This window comes from Anser anser (assembly GCF_964211835.1).
Source record: "Anser anser genome assembly, chromosome: 3".
NCBI classification, from domain to species: domain Eukaryota; kingdom Metazoa; phylum Chordata; class Aves; order Anseriformes; family Anatidae; genus Anser; species Anser anser.
In genome coordinates, this window is record NC_139722.1 from 100,297,196 (window position 1) to 100,316,420 (window position 19,225).

Sequence of the window (19,225 nt, forward strand, 5' to 3'; positions counted from 1 at the left end):
ATCTAAATCAATGGGAAGATCTAAACTTTATTGTTATAATTTTATACAAGATAGATAGAATTGTATATTCCTTAACTGCAGATACTTTGTTGTATTAGGAGAATAATAGGTGAAACAACTCTACTAAATACTTAAGAAAATGGAATAGGTGTACATAATCTGCAGGTCTTTTCATAAAAGAGTTTCATGTACACTTCAGTCTCATGTCTCTACGTCTTTTTCTCCCTCTTTCTGCCCTTTTCTTTCTTTCAGGATCAGATAGGTGCTGCCGTGGAAGTCCTTTTATCCCTTAAGGCAGAATATAAACAACAGACAGGCCAGGAGTACAAACCCGGAAGCCCACCTGTGGTCTTTGTCCCTGCTCAGTCTTCTCCTGTTCCTACTCTTCCATGTCCAGTAGACAGCAAATCTCTGTACAGCAAAGTAGCTGAACAAGGCGAAGTGGTCCGCAAACTTAAATCAGAGAAAGCTTCAAAGGTGTAATAGCAGTGAATACTTCTGAGTGGAACAATATTTTCAGTTTAGATTAAAACGTAATGACAGGTTTTGTGGAACTTGGGGAACAAAATCTAAGCAAATACTTTAAAATTCCATAAAATGCTTTCCTGAATTCTCTTCAGCTGATATAGCTGACTTCACAAGTTCAGTGGTAGTGCATGGAGAGCCTGAAAAAAATAAACACTTTTTTGGTTTTTGTTTTTTTCATAGTACAAGCTAAGTGAAGGAGAATATAGGCAGCAACTTGAAAAAAGGTCTGTAAGTTGAAGGCTAGAACAGCAATTATGAATTTGGTGGTAATTTGATGTGTCAAGGGAACCCATTCTTTGTTCAGAGTCTGAGAATTTGCTCCCATTCTCCTGTGCACAGAGCTATGTACTGCTATAGCTGCATGGAACTAAGCTGCTTAAATGGGGAGCTTTCATGGCACTGAAATCAGCCCTTACATATATACTGCCTGTTTAAATCCTGTAAGTAACAGCTCATAGGTATTCTGGCTAAAAAGTTTTACTGCAGAACTCGGTAATGACAATTGCTACTAACATGTTACCTCTGGAAGTTGTATTACAACAGCTACGTTAGTGCCCACTCTAGTAAAGGTTATGTTATTTTAGCTATTGTGTTGTATCTATGTTGTTTCTCTCTTTATCTGCAACTGCTTTTTTTCCTTTCTTGCTTCAGGAACAAGTAGATGAGGCTGTGAAAATTCTTCTAAATTTAAAAGCAGAATATAAACAAAAGACAGGTCAAGAGTACAAGCCTGGAAATCCACCTACAGCTCCTCCTTGTGTGTCTTCTGCTACACTTCCATCTTCTGTATGCTGCAGTAACTTGGGACCCTGTAGCTTAGTGGATGGCAAAGCACTTTATGATAATGTAGCTGAACAAGGTGAAGTGGTACGCAGACTGAAAGCAGAGAAAGCTTCCAAGGTATAACAGTAAATAGAGAGTAATCAGTTGCAATTCTTACCACGTTTTGCCGCTGGGGGGAAATATTTCACCAAGTAATGATCAAACGGTGTAATAAACTCCCTTATATCCTGGTCAGAGCTTAGCTATCAAACTTGCATGGTCTGGTAATATCACACAAGTTCACTCTGATACTGAATACTTTCTCAACATCAAGACATAAATTCTAAATTCTATTGATGTAAAAAGTCAAACTTACCTCTGACATCTAGATGAATAGACAAGCATGGCAAATGTCAATCCTGCAGAATTTTTAATATATTTTACTTCTTGCTGTGTTTGTAACAGATGAAGATAAAAGTATCTAGCATGCTACAACAATAGCAAGACTTACCAAAACTTAGCACATTCAGTGAGAGCTGTGGAAAGGAGCAGGAGACAAACCTATGCGTTTTCAGGGGCTGCTGCTGTTTCCCCCTCTATATTTCTATGCTGTAGAATTGTTTTGTCTTGTGGATTGTTTTCAAGTCCTTTTCTAAAACAGTTTATTGTGTTTTTCAGTGTAAATTCTGCTGCAATTATTGGTTGTAGCTGGCCTGGTGGGGTAGGGGGAACATTCTCATACAATGTGATAATGCTTAAACACACTTCTGATGCTTAGGGGCAACACGGTGCTAATACTTGAGTCTTTCCTTAACTATGAAGCCCTCTGTTGATTGCTAGATGGAAATTTTATTTTCTTAGCTTAAAAATCAATGCTTCTTGTCAGTTCAGTCTTTAATTCTCACTAGTACATCTTGCTATTTATCCTCCCTATAGGATGAAATAGATGAAGCAGTAAAACTCCTTCTTTCTCTAAAAGCTGACTATAAGGAGAAGACTGGACAGGACTACAAGCCCGGACATCCGCCAGCAGCTCAAGGTGCTTTGCCCCAAGCATCAAATACAGCACAGAATGGTCCTGACACACCTGAAGCTAAAGCGCTGTTTAACAAAGTAGCTCTTCAAGGAGATGAAGTTAGGAAATTGAAAGCAGAAAAAGCAGAAAAGGTATAAAATAAAATGCTGTAATACTACATTTTTATATGCTTATTTAAATGTGAAAATCTATTCCAAATCAGTGTGATTATAGGAATTAGAAATGTGCATTCAGAATAGGCAACATTTGAATTCAGAGATCTGAAATGTGCTTTTTAAATTGTTCCTGTCAGATATGGTCCTTAAAATGTTAAAACATTTAAGTATCAACTTTTGCAGAGGTTTTCCCCCAACACTGTGGATGTCCGTAATGCATAGATCTGTTTTGCTTTTTTGATAAAGCATTTACTTCTGTGGTTTCTGTATGAATTTCTTTTTTTGTCCTTCAAGGAAAAGATAGATGCAGCTGTTAAGGAACTTCTTCAGCTGAAGGCCCAGTACAAGTCTGTTGCAGGAGTTGACTATAAACCAGTTTCTGCTGGTGCTGCTGATGACAAAGACAAGAAGAAGAAAGAGAAAGAGAACAAGTCAGAAAAGCAGAGTAAGCAACAGAAGCAAAATGATGGACCGAAAAAAGAGCCTTTGCAAGGACAGAGTGGTAGTGATCTCTCCTCAAGTGGATCAGGAGAAGGTCAAGGCCCTAAGAAACAAACCAGGTAAAGATATGATCTTTAATCTATTTGCTAAGAACCATAACTGTTTACCTCTATTCAGATTTTAGATATTTACAGGTTTCTTGAAAGCATGAACAATTACGAAATAATTATTAATTTTTATATTTGGGATCAAGCAAAAGCAAGTGACTGAAGTTTTTAGTGCCTGTTGTACCTCATCATCCTAGTGAGGAGAATTCCTGCTTAGCCTGTAGAAAGCATAAGGCAATGCACATAGTCTTTTATTGTGGCTCAGCTGTCATTGGGAATTTGTTGTGTTTCATTATTTGCTTCTGCAAATGCGCTGCCATGTTTGGCTCAATATAAACCATAGGGGGGAAAAAAGTCTTGTGCTTGTTTTATTTTACCAAGGTTTCCAAAATATATGCTGTGAGTACCATGAGAAGTATGTAAGCCCAACCCAGAGCTTGGCACTCCTATTGCATATGGAACTCTCCAGTGATGATTGCGGTGCATCCCTTCTCCTGCCCCCATGCTGAAAGTGTAGAGATCTTTTCACAGCAAATATCATGCAACTCTATTTGTTTCCCGTTTCAGATATATAGATTACATGTTGGAGATGTGGTTATTTTGTATAAAAATTATTCTGGAGAAATGTATTTTTCACCCTTAAAAAAACATCTCTGCTTACAGATATATGGAAGCTTTACTTTTGTCTATTGTCATTTGAATCTGGTTAAAATTGAGGGACTTTAGCCTTCTTTAGGATCTTGGAGATTTACTAGTTATCTTTATTTTTTATTTTATTTTTTTAAAGATTTCTTTTTAAAGATTTTTTTAAAGATTTTTTTTTAAAGATTTCAGTTTTCTGTCTTAGAGTGACTGATATGTTTAATTTGATAACTCAAGTTGCATCTGTTTATTGAAACTGTAGCCATAGGATGGGTAAGAAATTTTTAAAAATACAAACAGATTGTGTGTATGTCTGGTTAGTCTTATGTTCCTATTGGTGGTGCTTGGTTTTTTTGGTGAATCATTATGAGGTTCCTTGATACAACCTTGAGTGAGAATTAGAAGGGTTCAAACACTGGAAAAGAAGCTGAGCTGTTCTTAAAAATACTCGTTATCTCAGTGAGAACTACTAGCAATTCATACCAGCAAATTCATATAGAACTGTCAGGAGGAAAAAGAAGAAAAAAAAAAAAAAGAAGAAAAGTTGGCATTATGTAATAAAACTAAAATATTCTGTTCCCTCCTTCCCTCCCCCCTTAAAGTCTACCCTCACGCCCTGTCCTCCCACCCCAACCAAAGTTGGGGGGGGGGGGAGGGGGGGGGGAAGAAAGATTAAGTTAAATTTCACTGCTAAATGCTCAATGGCACAAATCTGGTTCTTTCTAATACCATAGGCTGGGTCTAGAAGCTAAGAAAGAAGAAAATCTTGCGGACTGGTTCTCTCAGGTAAGCGCACACCAGTTTTAATTAAAGAATTATTTCATTCTCTTATAAAGCCAAAGTGGATATTGATTTAATATATTATCTTCTATTTCTATTTTTTCAAATATGTATTGAAGTACTTGCTCTTATGTTGTTATCATAGTCTCAAATAAAAGTGCCTAGACTGAAGAGCTGAATAAATTAAAGTAGGCTGTAAAAAGTATGAGTGTGTTTGTGTTTTCATAATTCGTGTGCGTGAATTCCTCCTTCATTAAGTGTACAAAACGTCAGTGAAGTGATAGGAATTTCACAGGCTTGGAAGATTTATTTCATCTCAAGATGATGTATAACAAAAGTTATGATCTGTTGATACTGAAGGAGTTTGTTGTAACACAAGGGCAGAAAAGAGATGACTAGGTTACGTAAGAAAGATTGTAAAAAGATATCAGTGTTATAAATTATCTCTTGCTACTACTACGATTTTTGCATAAGCTCAAAGGAATAAAAGTCTTCTGATGTGAGCTAGAGAAAGTTCTTGCGAAAGCAGTTTGTTGGTTCATGGAAATTAGCTACTGTCTCTTACTGTGGATTCATGAAATTCAATTTTAGCTAAGTGTTTACGGTATTTGGATCTATTATAGAACTTAATGTTCCTGCTTAACTTTCTCTTACAGGTAACAAAAGCAATCTCAACACATATCTTTGCTAAATTTTGAGCTGAAATATTTTTAAATAGGAGACTTGAGTTGCATGCTATAGGCTTGAATTATCGAGTGTTTTTTTCTGTATGAAATTGAAACATCAGTATCTAACTCTTTTTGAAAGGTGATCACAAAATCAGAGATGATAGAATACTATGATGTGAGTGGCTGCTACGTTCTTCGTCCTTGGGCTTATGCCATTTGGGAATCTATCAAGAACTTCTTTGATGCAGAGATCAAGAAACTTGGCGTGGAGAACTGTTACTTTCCCATGTTTGTATCCCAGGCTGCACTAGAGAAAGAGAAGACTCATATTGCTGATTTTGCCCCTGAGGTACACTTCAAAACATTATTTTAATCTTAGTACAAAGAAAACCCAACCACTTAATCTGCAGCTGACTATGAAAGGAAATTTTCTTCAAACTTGTTTTATTTGATTTTTAATTATTTTTTTTCCTTTAGGTTGCGTGGGTCACAAGATCTGGGAAAACAGATCTGGCTGAACCAATTGCTGTACGTCCCACAAGTGAAACAGGTAGACTTCTTGTCATTCAGTTTGGCTGTAAAGAAAACAGTTACTGATGTAGTGAAGCTGATAAATAAAGTCCCTTTTGAAAAGTGGAAACCCATCTTTTAGAATGTTTTACTATAACTCCTTACAATATTTCCTAAAATTTACTGCTGTCTGCAGCAAATGTCACTAGCACTATTAGTTCCCTTCAGTGGACTTCTCTCGGAAATTTACATTCCAGGAACTTTTTCATTAATATCCTGAAAATTAATTGACTTTGAATTTTTTTTAATTAAATATTTTATATACTAAGGTTTGGATTGATTGTACTTTGATCCACATCCTGCATAAAAACAACATCAAGCAAGCTGTTTTCTAGAGAGACAGGATAAAATTAAAGTTCTTTTCAGTGAAAATGTGTTAAGACAAAAAATATGTTTTAAAGAGAACTATAAATAAAAGTGTAATTCTCACAGCAGAGAATGTTAAGCTTACATGTATCAAAGAAAAATTTTTGGCATGAAGTGGCTGTATTGTGCAGAGAACCCAAACTGCTTTCTTTTCACAGTCATGTATCCTGCATATGCAAAGTGGGTGCAGTCACACAGGGATCTTCCAATCAAGCTTAATCAGTGGTGCAATGTTGTGGTATGTCAGTACATAATTTCTGACTGAACTGTTCTATCATAAGTGCAGTGTATGGCAATTATTTTAGGTGGACGTGGCATGATGATACTAATCACGGCACATATTTCATGGCAGAAGTATAAACATGGTTTGTGATCTGTTTTTCTCACTTGATAAAATCTACGTTACTAAGGTATATTGATATTAAGTACAAATCTGTAAATAGTTGACTTTTTTTAGCTTTATTCAGATTTTTTGAACTTTTAAGTGGCAACGTATTTATAAACACTATTTTAAATAAATAATTTGACACTTTAGTGCTAATCATGGCATACAATTTTGTTTCCTCTTATGTCTTGTTTATAGCGTTGGGAATTCAAGCATCCCCAACCTTTCCTTCGCACTCGTGAGTTCCTTTGGCAAGAGGGCCACACGGCATTTGCAACATACGAAGAAGCAGCAGAGGAGGTAAAAAAGCACATGCACTGGCGCTTTTGCTTTCAGAAAGTTATCTTCTCTTACTCCATGGCAACACAAACAAATCTTTTTAGTTAGGACCTGGTGGAAATTGGTATAGCTCTTTTTGGGAGCACTCATGAAAAATGTCAAGTGTGCTAGCAGCTGCTTTCTCTAAGAAGTAACCTGTGTGTAAGGCTTCAGTCATTTCAAACAATATGACAAGTTGGAAGAGTGTGACCTTCATAGAGGATTCTAATTTTCCTTGAAAGTCTAAATAACGAGTTAACTTGCTAGTTGTAAGAAATACAACTTCAGTACTTTGCCCAGAAACAGATGCTTCATTAAATATCATGGTATATCCTTATTTATATAGCAGACATTCAAACCTTAGTTGGAAAATAGAAGTCAATATAACCATTGGACTGACATTTTTGCCATGACTCTTCTTATCTGTCATGGTTTGTATTTGTTGCTATTTCATTCATAGAAAATGAAGCAAAATGCAAAGCAGTTGAAGAAATCTTTTTTTATCACAGTTTTGGGGAAAATGTTGTTTGTTTTTAAGGTTTTAGATGCTAATACTTTGGTTATAAATAATTTCATGTTTTATGAAATACATAATACTGAATAATTCTTAAAATAGCATGTTCATCATAGGTGATGCAGATACTTGATCTGTATGCTCAAGTGTATGAAGATCTTCTAGCAATACCTGTTGTGAAAGGAAAGAAGACAGAAAAGGAGAAGTTTGCTGGGGGTGATTATACGACAACTGTAGAAGCATTTATATCTGCAAGTGGAAGAGCTATCCAGGTATTTATCTATTAGAAGATTTTTTTTCCAGTAAATACAGTAAGATGGAAGCCTTAAACTAATACTAGTGAGACTTAACTTTCAATTGAGCAGAATTTTCTGTGTGTCACTATTTCAGGGAGCAACGTCACATCACCTAGGACAAAACTTCTCAAAGATGTTTGAAATTGTATTTGAAGATCCCAAGAAACCAGGAGAAAAACAGTTTGCATATCAGAATTCCTGGGGCATTACAACTCGAACTATTGGTGTAATGACAATGATTCATGGAGATAACATGGGATTGGTGCTCCCACCTCGAGTAGCTTGCGTTCAGGTGTGTAAAAATTGTCCATAATATGACTTAAAATACCCTTTCTTTTCCTTACCTGTCTTCGAATTCCTGAGCTTTTCCTATCAGGCACCAAAGAGTTTAACACAGGATAGGAGCTGTCTAATTACAGAATGCACGGTATAAATTTGATACAAATCATTAGGGTGTTTGTGGTGGACAAGCTCCCTTTAATAGTCCATCCATATAAAATAATTTTATCTATATAATTTCGAGGAAAAGGGAAATATTTTTTACTTCTAAGATAGTGAAATAAATTAGTGGGCCACAATAATTTTTTAAGCTTATATAATAACTATGAGCTAAGTTTACTATAATGTGAAATAACTGTCATATTATATTGCAGGTTGTAATTATTCCCTGTGGTATCACAAATTCCCTTTCTGAAGACGACAAAGAGGCTTTATTGAAGAAATGTAATGAATATCGTAAAAGGCTGCTTAGTGTTAATATCCGTGTACGTGCTGATCTAAGAGACAACTATTCACCTGGTTGGAAGTTTAATCATTGGGAACTTAAGGTACTTTTTTTTTTTCTAGAAGGTGTTTCAAAGCTGAAATGTGGGGCATGTATGTGTGTCTTTTATTCTGAAGGTGGATGTTTTCTCTAAATGGACAATTACTGCCTCATAATCAGTGATCACCTCTATTGGGATTTCTCTTTATTAATATATGAAGGAAAGGTGTTTTCTGAGACTTGCTATTTGCTAGGATAAACATGTCATTAGCAATTTTTGAACTTTCAAGTCTTCACCTTATGTACTTAGAAAATGGCGTTATTACTACAAATCAACTGCATGTTTAAAAATTTGTATAAATACAAAGTGTCTCCAGGGTCACAACAGTGTGTTCTTTGCACACAGTGGAACAGAGGAGATAAACCTGTATAGCGCTGATGAAGAAGGGAGCAATTTTGTTGATTTAAAAAAACACTATTATGTTGCTCTTTGTATAGTAGTTGAAAGAAACAGCTCTGTTTCATCAACTATAAGAGGCTTTTGTAAAACAAAAATAGCAGAACGGAGCGAAACTATAAGTAGAAATTGAACAATGTAGTGAGTGATGTTACAGGATCATATTTTTGTTTGGAATTTGAAATTAATATGTTTATCTTCATTGTAAAATGATGACAGAAGCTCCCTGAGTAGTCAAAATTTCCCGTTGTTTCCAAGTTCTCTTTCTTTGTCTAACCTCTTAACATTTTAAAAAATGAAGCTCTAATACCAAGAACCCATGTTATGAGGCTTTTTTTTTTTTTAAAAAAAAAAAAAAGGTTTACCAAGGAGGTGCAGCAGGGGGCAAACTTGATGCTTTTTATAAAATCTACTAAAGTATTCAGCATAAGCTATTTATACGTCTCCTTATATTTGAATTGTAGCTAGATGTCATCAAAATACATACGTAAAACCTTCATTTAGAATCATGTTGAGAAATAAGAGACCTAATTAAAAAAAATAAATTAGTATTCTCAGCATGAATGCCGGTTTTCATAGAGCTTTGGTGGTAGACAAGCACTTTGGGTATTCAGCTTACAAAGAGAAAAACTTTATTGCCCTGGTAGTAGTCCAGCATTGTTCAGGGCTCCTGCAGCTATGACTTCACAAATGGCTTATGTGCTATTTCACTAATTCCAAGTTATCTGGTGCCCCTCACTCCTTCTGAATTTCAACCTGTATGTTTCCCCCTCAAAAAACGTATTTTATCTTCTTGTCTTAAATTCTGACACGTTAAGAACAAGTAGAATACATAAACTGCATCTTCAAAGTAATTGCAGACAAAGTGAACTCATTTTACTGAGTACTGATAAGGAAGTTAATAGGGTAAAACATACAAGGATACTAGAGTAATAAGTACAAGAATGAACTTGAAAGTATTTTACCTTATCTGTTTCTCAGCTTAGCAGATTTCTCACGCTACCTCCAAAGACAGACAAGTTATTGCTAGTTGTTTTATAGTGTCTGGCTGTAGTTCAATTGCTCTTTCTTAGGTAGTTTTCCTGTGTGGCCGTTAGGAATCTTTCTTTCACTGGAAAATTGTTACAGTTAGAAAATGGGATGGAAATGCGAAATATATTTTGCTGAGTTTTAATAATGGTAACCTTTTTTTTGGTAATATACCATAAATTAAAATTTTTAAGTTGTTAGGAATAACTTTGAACAGCTTTTTATGTAGCTTTGCAGGAGGAGTAGATATTGCATCCCTGAGATGGATTTTAATGTATTAATTCATGGCATGAAGAATATGGGGTGTGGGGAATCACAGACTGATTGAGGTTGGAAGGGCCCTCTGGCGATCGATCATCTAGTCCACCCCCCCTGCTCAAGCAGGGCCACCTAGTGCATGTTGCACAGGTTCGTGTCCAGGTGGGTTTTCAATATTTCCAGAGCAAGATACTCCACAACCTCTCTGGGCAACCTGTTCTAGTGCTCTGCTACCCTCACAGTAAAGAAGTTTTTCCTCATATTCAGGTGGAACCTCCTGTATTTCAGTTTTTGCCTACTGCTCCTTGTACTATCTCTGGGCAGCACCAAAATGTCCGCACCAAATAAAACACAACACATGCTCATGTACTCACTCTCCCATGCCCTCTTTCCCTTTCCACTGAAAAAATATGTGCAGCTTATGACACACATGACATCCGGATGTAGAGGAAAATAAATTGAACTCAGTAGACTCTTAACTAACTAGTAAAATGGGAACTTTTTGTCTGCCTGTTTAAGGGAGATGAGAAATTACATGGTTCTTACCACTGAAGTTTATGAAGCATAAAAGCTTTATGTAAAGCTATCTGTTTGTAGTGAAATATTCCACACCATTAACACTGATATTAAATCTATGTTTAACAAAACTTCTGCTATTTCTTATTCATACATTTGAAAGTGAAACAAGACTGGAGCAAGGTATGATGCACAAGTGAAGAGAGTGTGGATGGGAAAGACAGAAATTAATAAAAGCGCTGGAATATGTGCTGATTTCTTTCAAAGAAACTCAAGTTTTTAAAATAATGTATGTTAGGACTGTGCTTCAGAAAACAAAAGAAAGGAGAATATTAACTCATCTGAGAATCACTCATTATAACTTCTCACTTTTTTTTCATTAAGGGTGTTCCAGTCAGGGTTGAAGTGGGACCACGAGACATGAAAAGCCAACAGTTTGTAGCTGTCAGAAGAGACACAGGACAGAAGCTGACTCTTTCAGAACATGAGGCAGAAGATAAACTGAAGCAGATTTTGGAGGAGATCCACGCTAACCTATATAACAGGTAAAATGAGTGGTATAACAAATGACTATGCTAATCACAGGTATACTTTACCTGTCAGAAGAACTTCTCAATTTATTGGTTAGACTGTTCAGAAAGACAGGTTTGGCCTATCTTTCTGTTTGTGATATTTTATATTCTGCCTCCAGAACTTGTTCACATATATTGACAGAACTTTCCTTAAGTGCTTGTGAAACGCAACGTTAAAGGTTGTGAACTGACTTTAAAAATACTTTTGTGAATTCTTGTAAAGTATTAATTAAAAAAAAAAAAGTATATATCATAAATAGTTAATTGGATGGTATTGTATGGGATTCATTTCCAAAAGATGCTTTGGTAGGGAATTTTGAAAGATACAAAGTTGTCAAAGAAGCTTCAGTAGTTGAAGATCGATTTTCAGAAGTGTATGGTAAGACCCTATGTCCTCTTGACTTTCATACAATTGTTTTCTCATAAGAAATCAAATGCTTTTCAAACTGTTGTTTCACACAAAATCACGGGATGTTAGAGATTGGAAGGGACCTTGAAAGATCATCTAGTCCAATCTCTCTGCCAGAGCAGGAACACCTAAATTAGCTTACACAGGAACGCATCCAAGCGGATTTTGAATGTCTCCAGAGAAGGAGACTGCACAACCCCTCTGGGCAGCCTGTTCCAGTGTTCTGTCACCCTTAGTTATTGCATATCCCAAATCCCCTGCATGTCTGTTACTGCAAATTCTTGTTCCCAAGCACACTTAGAAAGATCTAACTGGCTGATCAAGCACCATGGCAGATGAGTTTGACTGCTGGAATGTACTTCCTTCCATGGTGATCAGTTTGTTTACAGGCAGAATATGTTTACCTAGTTAAAAAGCATTCTGTTGTTCAGATTTAGAACGTAATTTAAAAAACAAAACAAAACACAGTTGCCTGTAGTATTTATCTGTTTCTGTCTACAGTTGGTCAATGGTGAAATGATGTGCACAATTGTGAATTAACACAGTAAAATATGCAGCTATCTGCACCGCCCATTAGCAATTAATCAAAATGTTATCTCTTTGAGGACAGAATGGTGGAAAAACATAATCTGATTAGGAAGATTCAAATTAATATATAGCTTCTCTTGTAATTTTTGTTTTGGCTAACTCTGAAAACTTGGTTCAGTTGGCCAGTAAGGTTATGTGTATAAGCCTACCCTGACTGATTTTTTTCCCTCTTTTTTTTTTTTTTTAGAGCTTCTGAGGACCTAAAAAGTCATATGGTGGTAGCCAATAATATGGAAGATTTTCAAAAAGAGCTTGATTCAGGAAAGGTAAGGGAATTTACTTCATTCCAAAATCCTTCTAAGTGCCTTCACACACTTCCTGTCCCTTACAGATAATCAGAGGCTAAAAGTTTCAAAGACTGTGTATACATCCATCCATATATACGTACTGTTGTAGTTGTTACGGAACTCTCCCCTAACAAGCAGATGAAGCATCACCTGTATAGCTGCACAAAGAAAAGTCAGCTTTTCCAAGCTAATTTATTTATTTCTTCTTCTGCTGAAATACTGTATGTATTAAATATGATATAAAATTCTAGTGCTATGTAAGAGGTGACAGTGCCTTGAAGTGAATTATGTTGCTGCAGTTTGATAATTTACATTTAAAGTGTTGTATTTTTATTAGAAGGTGCTTTTCAAAGAGATTAATGTAAATATTTTATTCAGATTAAGATAAGCTACTGTCATTGTGCTAATAAAAACAGTGAAAAACACTTGTCAAATCTTGTGATAGCGTCCAAGTTAGAGTCTAAAGTACATGCTACTTACGTCAGAGAAGATTTGCCTTTATGACCTGAGTAGAAGCCATTGAGTTCACTGAGAATTGCTGGGAATCAGAACCCTCCTTGGGTTGATAGTAAGAATAACCCATAATGGTGGATGATTGAGTTCATCTGATCTATCTTTATAGACATACTAGAGACCTGTGAAAAACTTAAGTTCTGGCAAAGCATTTAAAACTTAGGTGAGTGATTAAATCTTCACCAGAGATTTGAGCCTCTTATTCTTTTTCAGAGATCCACTCCCATTAACCCTGAAATTCTGTCACTGGCTCTCAGCCTGTGAAATTCTTCATATATTTAGACGAATGTATTGAAGTAGTAGAATCCTCAGTATCAATCATTAAGACTGTGCATTTTATAGAGAGATCAGTGGGTTTTTTTTTGTATACCAATTAGGTCTACTCTGAAAACTTCAGAATTTCTGATGGAAAGTGCTAGAGTGTCAAGAACTCAGTTACTCTTGTTGATTTCAAAAACAGTTTTACAAGTTAGCCTTGGCTTTTGATCACACTCATTTCTCGCTTCTATTGCACTTGAATCCGATTTATAGCTAGTTTTGAAGGAATGATTGTGAACATCAGAGGTGAGACTGATTTAGCATGCTTATGAGGTTGAGGATGTGGATATTTTAGATGTTCTTGTACAGAGGTGCTGAAGTAGCAGTATTGTCTTATCTTCCTTTACAAAACTAAATAAAAGCATAAAATACTCTCTTTTGAAATGGTTTGGGGTTCTTCCTGCTGACTGCAAAGTATTGTTTCCTTAGAGCAGCTCTCTCTAAAGCATCTCATGATTCTGGTGGTAGATTTTAACGTAAAAATCTTTAGTCTTTGCTTAACAAATAATTCTACTCCATATAGGTGTTCAAATAGTACTGCTGTTCTCTGAATAATACTACATGTGACTTCAAGATATGCTTCCAAAATAAGCACCCCTTTAAACTATACTAGTCTTCAAGGCAAAGAAACAGTCGAGGAAAAAATAAGCTTTTATGTAAAAATCAGCGGAAATGGAGAATCAAGTTCATTCCAAGAGGAAGAATACAATGTGGAGTTAATTGCATATTTGTACATGTTCATAAATTGTTACCTTTTAATTTTCATGAATGCTGTAGGTATACCCTTTTTTCTCCTACTACTGCAGAATTCTCAAATGATACTGTCTGCCAATGTGTAAAATGCCTGGTCTTCAATATCCAATACTCAGTTTCATGTACAGCTAGATTCTAGAGATTTCCAAGAGAATTTTACTATTTATATTATATTAGAACTTGAATATAGTTTAATATATAAACTTGGAAATATGAACAAATATTTTTACATTTCTAAGTTGAGAAAACTGAAGTTTGTCATTTTATGACTTTGTCTACCATTATATGTTGTATGGAGGATATTTTATGCCACGTGTATTCTGTAATTTTTTCAAATTATACTGTTAGCACTGGCTGTGGTTTAAGAAGAAAATTTGTAAGCAGAAGTACTCCTGCTTAATTCCTGTTACTGTTTTCTGCTGACTATAATTGAAATGTAGGCTATTAACTCTTTAAAAATATGGGCCGCTTCTGTGTTCTTTTAAGCTGCATGCAAAGTGTAGCTCGAGCTGTAAGAATAACTGCATGTGTATTTAAACTTTAACTAGCAAAAGATTAATGTGAGCAAAATTAGAGTCGTAATGGTTCCTTTCTTCACTTCAAGAAAGTGAAGCTATAAAGTGAAGCTTAATAAAGGTGTGCTCCAGTTCAAGGCAAATTGAGAATTCTGCACTAAGGATGTAAATTTGGTGAAAGGAAACCACAGATCAGTAAACGTTATTCACAGTATTGATAGGATTAAAATGATTCTGCAAGCAGAATTTAGTAGCTATATTTTCCTCAGCTATTAGCACTACATGAGTGCTCAAATGGGTGTGCGGGGGTGCTTTTTTTTTTTACCAGTAGTCTTAATTTTTAGTACTTGACTTAAATTTCACTGAAAATGCATTAAAAATGAAAAAAACAATAGAGTACAAAACTCGGGAAAAGAGACTTGCTACACTCACTGACAGTAGTACTGAGTGGACTGTATGAGATCGTCTCAGCTTTACTTTCTCATTTTTTTCAGCTATCTAACATTCAAAACAGCAGGAAAATATAGATCACTTTTTTTTCTACAAGAAAATATGTGCTCTTGTCAGTTGTTTTATCTTTAAATTTGTATGTCTGTCTAGTTCAGAAAATATGAAAATTCATAGTACTGGAATTAAAATGAAGAAGGCATTATCTTGCACCATGTAAGCAAAGATTTTTTTCTGCAGTTTGGAAAATATAAACTTTTCCTGAAAAACAGAGTATTTCCAATAGAAAATAGTATTTATGCTTTCCACAGATAAGAAGACATTGGGGAAAAATAAAAGCAGCACCCTGACTTGATTTAAGTGCTGTGTTGGGTTTGCGTAGGTTTTTCCATGCCATACTGTGGAGGGATGGCTATGTTTATGTATTACTCTGATGAGAAATGGATATTAAAATTTAATTGTAGCAGTCAGAAGTGTTTCAACTTCGAGTAGTACATATGATATCTTAAAGTTTAGGAGTCTTCCAGAGACGAGGAGAAGTTTTTTTTAGATGCATAGCTCATTTTTTCTACCCCTTCTCCCTTTCATTTCAGATTGTACAAATCCCTTTCTGTGGGGAAATTGAGTGTGAGGATTGGATCAAGAAGACCACTGCCAGGTAAAATTCAACCAAATTGGAGAGGATCTGCCAAGATCAAAATAAAAATGTTCTGAATGTAAAGCAGGCATGGAAGATGCATGTGGGTGTAACACATGTACAGTCTTCGTCCTTGGCTCCTGCTGTCCTGTGTAATACAGTATACTTACACCCTTAGATTTGAAACTTTCAGACTAATTAGTGTGTTTTTGAGATTTTATGCATAATACACTTTATTGTATCTTCGTTTTTAAATAAAGGTTTTTACTTACGAATATGCTTTTATTTCAGGGATCAAGATCTTGAGCCTGGTGCCCCCTCCATGGGAGCAAAAAGTCTCTGCATACCTTTTCAGCCTCTCCGTGAACTACAGAGCGGGGCAAAATGTGTCTGCGGCAAAAACCCTGCCAAGTTTTACACCCTATTTGGTCGTAGTTATTAAACTGCTAATGAAAGCACCTTCTCCTTTATCTGTGAATTGAACTTTTTTTAATAAGACTGAAATAGCCCCCAAACTTAATCAGTTTTGTGACTTTTTAGATGATTCAAAAAACAAAGCCATAAACCATAAACACCCCCAATTGTCAGACTAGCAGTAATTCGCAGACTTTTCTGTAAACACCTCTAATAATAAACATGTATCGTGAGCTGTAATATGCTTTGGTTGTTTTTTCTGTGTTGCTGAATGGGAAGGATGGAATATACCTTGCTCATGTCTTTGTCTTTTTTTTTTTTTTTCCTTTTTGGTGCATATTTTCTTGTACTCTCTGAGAAAATGTCTGAAAGATTGGAGAGAACATCATAAACACTCCAGTTTAGTGTTCCTACATAAAATTTACACATAAAATGACTGTTTTTAATTTTGCCTTCAAAGCTTGTAAATTTTTCAATTTTCAATACAGACTTGCTGTTAACTTTTAGGCAAGGTAAATTCTATCATTTTTGGAAACTCCCTCGAGCCAGGTGTTTCAAAGAATATATCCACCCCCATCCTGAAACACATTTAAAAGACTATCTTAAAATAAATGCCACATTGTTAGCTAGATGTAGGTGAATGACATTGCAGATATTTTGCAAAGCTCTGTTTTTGTTATCTTATAAACTGGCATTTATAGCTGTCTCATAGCGATACTGCAATCAGTAATGCATAGGCAATCTGAAGGGAAGTATTTTCAGTGCTAAAGATTTTAGACTCGTTATATCTATGCCATGTTCCTTAAAGTCCCTTTTCTTTTCCTTCACTTACTATATGTAGCTTCAGCAGAGAAGGTTGGGTGTTGCAGAGGTATGAAATGATTTGAAGAGAAAAAAAAAAACCCTTTCATTTCTAGCATAAGATTGGCTTGAAGAAGAAAGTCCTGGCAATACATAGCACAAAAGAGTACCTTTTGAGTGGTGCATACTTAGCTTGTTCCTCATTCTTGTTTTTGCTGCATGATGGAAGGTTACCTAAACCCCTTGTCCTGAAGAGTTGAGTGAAAACTTGGCAATTAAAAAATTAGACCAGTAAGATCCTTCCCAGACACTTCCTAGATCAATACTACGTCTCCCTGTTCTTCCTGTTTCCAAAATCCAATTTTTTGTATCAATAGTCCAAAAGTCTTAAGCATATGAGACTTACAGTGCAGGTCTCCATACTTCTCAGCTTTTCAAAAGCATGTAAAATGTTTGCTTTTGCATAGATTCATGTGGCCAGCCTTCAAAATATTGTCAAAATACTGAATATGAAATTGAACCAGTGGCTTGTCCAGCTTATTATCACTTGTGGTCGTACCCCAGGTTTTGAGAGAAAATTGCAAAAATGATTAAATACTTCAGGCCGCCTTGCTCAGAATGCTTGAACACTTGGAAATTCTCTGACAATGATTAGTACTAAAGGATTTGCTTTGGTTGCATCTTAAAATCATCATCTATCTTTTTTTTCTTCTCACTATATAGACAAAGTCTCAGGAGTGGTATTTAGCAAAGGATTTGGGGAACAATACATCAGTCTATGCGTTCGTCTTTCTTTCACAGCTGATGTAACAGAAGAGTGGCCCTAAGGTCTTTCTGTCCTGGTATCCTGCCTCTAACATGGACTGGAAATACATTTTGAGGACAAGTTTTAATAGTAGGATCGGAGTGTTGTTATCCCAGGCTCTAAAAATGGGTAAATCAATCTAGTTTTAAGAGCTATTGCCTATTGCTTACACTGTCATACACACTGGGCGCTCAGGGAGGAGGAAAAGCAGTAACCTGCAGCTTCGGTGTCCTCAGGCATAAGTGACCAGAGAGCGCCAAGAGTCTGACAGGGCAAAACATGTTGTTAAGAACTGATAAGCAGTTTCAGCTCCCATCAAAACACAACTGGTATTTTAAAAATTAGATGTTTAAGCTGCTAACAGCACAGAACAAAGAAAAGGCAAAACTAAATACAGTCTCAAATACTGCAACCTTTATCAGTTCGAACAAACAGCCAGCCTTCAACCAGTTGACTTGATTAAATTCATGAGTAAACATGTTGACAATGCTGTTCTTAGAACTGAGGTACTCTCAATCCGTAACGGGTTTGAAGACAGAGCTTCCCCTCCTGCCCCCCAGCATGTTTCTTCCTGTCATAGTAGGACTTGAAGTACCTGAAGGTGATTGAACCTCCTGTGGTGATCTTCCACAGAGGAGAGGCTAATGCCTGTCTGGCAGAGATGCCTCTGTCTCAGATATCCTTCCACTAAAAGCACAAATTGAGCTGTCTGCAAGTAGAACTATCCATACTCTTAATTATACCAGTATAAAAAACTTTATCTCTTGGTAAATTATGTACTAGAAACTAAGTAAATGAATCAGAATAACATAATGTGGTTGATTAACTGTTATAATAGAATTGCAGATAGTTTTCTTTGTTCTTGGGGTTGATAAATTTGGGTTAAACTTAGTAAGGTGGGATACAGTGATAGTGCCACTCTATTGACAAAATAGAGCACACTTGAGCACTTTAGCTCTGCTGAAAAGGTAATGCTTGAGCTCATGTTTTGTTAACTGAAACCTTGTATAAGGTAGGACTTTTGAGAGCTCTGAAGTTTGAACTTGGCCTATTCTCACTGAAAGGAGAATAATTGTTGAAAAAATCTCACTTTTCATGCTATGTAGTTCAGATAAAATAATTTTGTTGAACATCACTTTCATGCAAAAAAGAAGAAAGCACCATAAAAATAGCTGGAATAAAATAGTAGTACAGGTGGGAGAGGAAGAAGAGCATGTACCAATTTCAATGTTGTTATTGGCTATACCAGTTCCCTGTAAAGTTGTTACTGGTGTTCTGAAAACAGGGGGAACAAAACCAACCTCAGGAGTTGAAGCTGCACTGTTTAGGTAGACAAGTGACCACATGTTAAAAATTACATCTGTTGGCAGGCAATACTTCTAGCATACTGAACTTTAAACATAAATATTTTGGCTGTTGAATCCCAGTGAGCAAAAAATAAATGAAAATTGGGGATGAGTGTTTGAGTTTTTGACCTTAAGTTAATTCAACTTGGTAAGTCTAAGGCCAGCAAGGACAGTTGGTCACTTCAGGTTATCAATATTATTATCTTATCTCTCTATGGTGGTGCTGCAT

The 19,225-nt window shown here is 35.8% G+C and overlaps 1 protein-coding gene across 5 annotated transcripts in view; it reads left to right on the top strand.

The window, feature by feature from the left end:
* EPRS1 (glutamyl-prolyl-tRNA synthetase 1) overlaps nt 1-16,284 on the top strand; it is a 39,398-nt gene extending 23,114 nt beyond the window's left edge. For 2 of the 5 annotated variants that reach the window (XM_083829643.1, XM_083829645.1), the window contains exons 19-34: nt 253-477; nt 1,180-1,428; nt 2,227-2,457; nt 2,776-3,041; nt 4,406-4,457; nt 5,259-5,468; nt 5,597-5,669; nt 6,214-6,293; nt 6,639-6,740; nt 7,389-7,544; nt 7,663-7,860; nt 8,222-8,395; nt 10,976-11,136; nt 12,348-12,426; nt 15,587-15,651; nt 15,922-16,284. In XM_083829643.1, the coding sequence (XP_083685769.1) occupies nt 253-477; nt 1,180-1,428; nt 2,227-2,457; nt 2,776-3,041; nt 4,406-4,457; nt 5,259-5,468; nt 5,597-5,669; nt 6,214-6,293; nt 6,639-6,740; nt 7,389-7,544; nt 7,663-7,860; nt 8,222-8,395; nt 10,976-11,136; nt 12,348-12,426; nt 15,587-15,651; nt 15,922-16,072 (2,472 nt within the window). In that variant the 3' untranslated portion in view covers nt 16,073-16,284. The remainder of the gene's footprint in view (nt 1-252; nt 478-1,179; nt 1,429-2,226; nt 2,458-2,775; nt 3,042-4,405; nt 4,458-5,258; nt 5,469-5,596; nt 5,670-6,213; nt 6,294-6,638; nt 6,741-7,388; nt 7,545-7,662; nt 7,861-8,221; nt 8,396-10,975; nt 11,137-12,347; nt 12,427-15,586; nt 15,652-15,921) is intronic. The other 3 variants (XM_083829644.1, XM_083829646.1, XM_083829642.1) reach the window with 2 other exon arrangements.
* The last annotated feature ends 2,941 nt before the right edge of the window (nt 16,285-19,225 follow it).